General features: G+C 37.5%; 1 protein-coding gene across 1 annotated transcript in view; it reads left to right on the top strand.

The window, feature by feature from the left end:
* The window catches only part of qtrtd1 (queuine tRNA-ribosyltransferase domain containing 1), a 19,673-nt gene extending 17,658 nt beyond the window's left edge, over positions 1 to 2,015 (top strand). Inside the window, exons 7-8 of the mRNA XM_015395309.1 lie at positions 1,351 to 1,459; positions 1,604 to 2,015. Of these exons, the coding sequence (XP_015250795.1) occupies positions 1,351 to 1,459; positions 1,604 to 1,838 (344 nt within the window). The 3' untranslated portion in view covers positions 1,839 to 2,015. The remainder of the gene's footprint in view (positions 1 to 1,350; positions 1,460 to 1,603) is intronic.
* Positions 2,016 to 4,016: the final 2,001 nt, after the last annotated feature.

The raw sequence follows: 4,016 nt of genomic DNA, 5'->3' as shown, positions 1-4,016 counted from the left end.
TCTAGCAAACCTGCCGGACTACTTTCGGCTTGACCAAAACTGGACGAGAACTCTGCTCACAGTTTGTTGCCAGTGGTAAGTCAGTGTGATTGCATGACACTGGTGATGGGGATGCCATACAGATTCATGTCAAAAATACCGAACTATCCCTTTAAGGCTCTGTGTATTAGTTTCCATAACAGTTAATTATATGACCATTTACATATATATTTTAAAATCTTTTTGATAAATAGTCATAAAATGCTTAGATCAAATGCATTTTTTATTGTTTCTTGTATATTCAAAACCTTTATTTTAAACCCTGTGTACATGTGTATCTAACCCCTGTCTAGGATAGATGTATATTACAAAATATTCGAGTTTATGAGCCCAGATCAAACCAAAATAACTGAGAAACTCTAATATTATTTATTTGGGTCATTTTCTGCATTTCTTAACAGTACAAACTTAACAATTTGGACAGATTCATAAAGTCATGTACAAAAAGAACCAAAACTGCAAAGGTATTATTCAATGTCAAAGGGGTAAAATGACTGGCATCAGATATTGTAAAAATATTGTTATTCCAAAATATTTTGGATATTTGTGAAAGTGTAGCTCCTCCCTCTTTGTTTCTCAGTGTTTCCACTGAAAATCTTTCTAAATTCTTCCTAAAATTGTAGTTTTTATAAGTTGCAAAGGCTTTAGGCTTTCCATCTCTCCTTTTAGTTTCTGAACTTGCTGCCGCTCTACTTATTTGTAATGCATAACTTATCCTCAGCACAGGTGACATCCAACTGCTTTGCATTTTGCCATCGTTGGTTAAGCTTTGTTTTGTCCCGATTTATTTTCACGCTTATCCACTCTCCAGGTTCATACTGCAGATGGACCCAATTATATTATATATTTTTTGTTTCTCTTCAGTTCAGTGCTCACCTCTTTGCTTATTTCACATTCAACCTAATCCATTTGGCACCTCTTCTGACTGTAGATCTCAGGCTGTAATCCTGGGTTTTACTGCGGACCATTTTCCTTCTTTCCCTTCCTCTTCTCTCGCTCTCTCTCACCATCCATCGTGCTCTTCTTCAGTTATTCTAACTGTTCTCCTTGTTGTTCTCTTAGATGGAGTAAACCCAAAGGGACGACCCATCTGTATAAAACAAACTTTAGTATTCACAACATAACCAGTCAGCATTTATATTCTGGAGGGGGGTTAAAAGGCTCAGCAAGGCCTCACTGTAGGTCAAAGCATAATTGCCTTTTATTTAGGCTGCTGCTTGCCTGAAGAGGGAATCGTTTGCTGCCACAGGATAGGATTATAAGTTGAATGGTTTGTGTAGGAATGATTAAGATGCATTTGTGTTTTGGCAGCGCCAGATGAAGAGCCGCACACAGCGGGGGGGACTCAGCTGAATGGAGATGTTAATTGTGATGATCAAACGCACATGACACGCTTCGAGATGAACCTCAAAGACAAAAGGTTTGTAATGGGATTTGGGAGAACCCCATGGGATGTTCAAAGCAGTTGGCATGAAGACTCGCTGCTTTGATGTGCTTGAACTACATTTACAGTCATTGTTCATAAAGGCCACTCAGCTCAAGCTCTCGGTTAACTTAATTCCAGGTATCAGGATGACTTCAGGCCCCTGGTGGAAGGGTGTGGCTGCTACTGCTGCCGGAACCACCAGAGGGCGTACGTGCACCACTTGCTAATGACCAATGAGCTGCTGGCTGGAGTTCTGCTCATGATTCACAACACATGCCACTACCACAGCTTCTTCAGAGCAATCAGAGAAGCTTTGGCTAATGACAAAATGGACCTCCTCAGGAGGAGCGTGCTTTGGAATGGAAAGGAGTGAAAGGAATAAGTTGGAAAAAAGGAAGGGGAAAAGTCAGAAAATATTCCTCTTAACTGGCACAATGAAGTCAAAGGCAACTATTTTCCAGTCACGGGTTTCTGTAATGTTGCACAAACCTTCAGATGACTCACTTTGTATGTTTGCTAAACCCACATCTTTAAATAATAAAGAACAAAAGAGAGTTAATAAACAAAGAGTCCTCAGTTTTTGTATTTGGTTCACCTTAATTTCACGGTGGTTAATCAAGGATTTTATACTAATCATCAAGCAGTGATTAAAATAAAAAGAGAGTAAATATTTCTTGTTTTTTTAAAGGTACATATTTACAGGAACAGTTTGCAGTGTTTCAGCAGTTAATCGCTGTTAATATATTACATGCATTTGGTCCTATAGGCTGAAGCCAGAGCAGTCAAGACTGAAACCGCCCTCTGATGTCTTCAATAGCTTCAATCAAAAATTTCAAGGTGATGTGTGCAAACGGTATTTTATGAATGTTTAAACAGCAGTCGTGGCATTTGCACTGAATGGTTATTTAAACAGACGCATATGATTATTTACACAAGGCAGGAAGGTAGAAAAATTTGAGAAAAAACTTTTAAAGCTGACCGGAAACAAGACCTCTACAATAAAAACATGAGATTTATTTAGAAAGATTGATTAAATTGTGTTTACGTAAACTGGTTAGAGATCTGTACTTTTATAGGATTAAAAGTTTACTTTGATATAGTGCCATTCAGACTCAATCTCAGTCTCTGGAACTGATTGACTGGATTTAGAGAGTTGTATACTACATTTAAGGTAATTGCTTATGCCCAATAGAATAAAAGCTCTCTTTAGTTTTCTTATTGGTACATTGTTTAATATACCAATTGATATAATATTCCTACGAGTACGGTTTAGTTTAGTGAGCAGCTTTGTGGCTTATCAATGCAAACACGTTGCCTTCAAGCTATTCTACCTTGTTATATTTATTACTTCATTGGAAATACCAGCCTATTTGCTAAGAAGATCTATTAAGTTCTCATCTACTGTACCACACAAGAAACAGGAGAAAAAGAGACTACTGAACCTGCCACAAAATGAAAAAACAAAACCTCAACAAACTGAACTCTTGAGAGATATCCCGGACAGGCCCCCAAATTGTAATGTTACCTATGAGACTTGTTATATGGTGAGGAAAGACTCAACATTTTTTTAACTACTTAATCTTTCTTAAGCTGACGGGAGTTTTTTTCCAGCTGTATGAAACGTAGAGTATAGTGGTAGTACCTCTCCCTGATTTGCTGCTCAGTAGTGTCAGTCAACTTTCTGTGGCCAAGGAGCAGGCTGCACGCAGCCTGAAATGATAGCTATCCATGGATACATACATACTTAAAAACTGAAGTTTATTATATCAGGGACTTTAAGCAATCAGCTAGTTTTATTAGATAGAAAACTTTTGACTAACCTGTCTTTATGATTTGACTGAATTGTCGTCATGTTGTGAACTGGCATAAATGAAATAACTTAAATCATGTCACACTTGTTATATGAAAAGAGAAGTGTAATGTTCTCTTCAATAAGCTCTTCAATTTGAATTAAATTATCATATGGTAAAAAAAAATTGTTTAGATATGGCATCAATAATATTCTGCATTTTAGCAGTAATAGTGAAATCCATTTTTTTGTAATTTGAAGCAGGTCGATGTTTTAAGGGTAAGTTTAATAAAGATGTATATTTTTTCCTGAAGGATATGATGCCATCAGAAATTCGTGTATGAGTTTAGTGCCATCCCTTTCCTAATCCATACAGGTTCAGTTCGATGTCGTTTCACCCTTTACAGCTAGAAGTCTGGACCCTGCCATCCATGTCTTTATGGACCTTGTGCAGTAGTGCACAGAGTGGGATCATGGAATTGTACAAAATGGCTGTGTCCAAACTTCCACCCTAACAACTTTATAGAGCGCTATGTAGGGGCTCAACATTTTATACGAGTGTCCAATTGTCTAGTAGATGTAGAAGTAGTGTACTTAAAACTTCCCACAAAGTACCTTGAAAGTAGTGGACATTACAACACTAGACGTTAATGGTCACTAGTGTATGTGTACGTAGCCACTGGACAAGCAGATATATAATATATACCGTAAATTCTCTAATATTGGCCTGTATTCCAATAGCGGCCGGGTCTCTAATAATGG

Source organism: Cyprinodon variegatus, unplaced genomic scaffold (genome assembly GCF_000732505.1).
Source record: "Cyprinodon variegatus isolate N-32 unplaced genomic scaffold, C_variegatus-1.0 Scaffold736, whole genome shotgun sequence".
Lineage (NCBI taxonomy): Eukaryota > Metazoa > Chordata > Actinopteri > Cyprinodontiformes > Cyprinodontidae > Cyprinodon > Cyprinodon variegatus.
The sequence above is the reverse complement of the archived record's forward strand: the minus strand, read 5'-3'. Positions and strand labels throughout refer to the sequence as shown.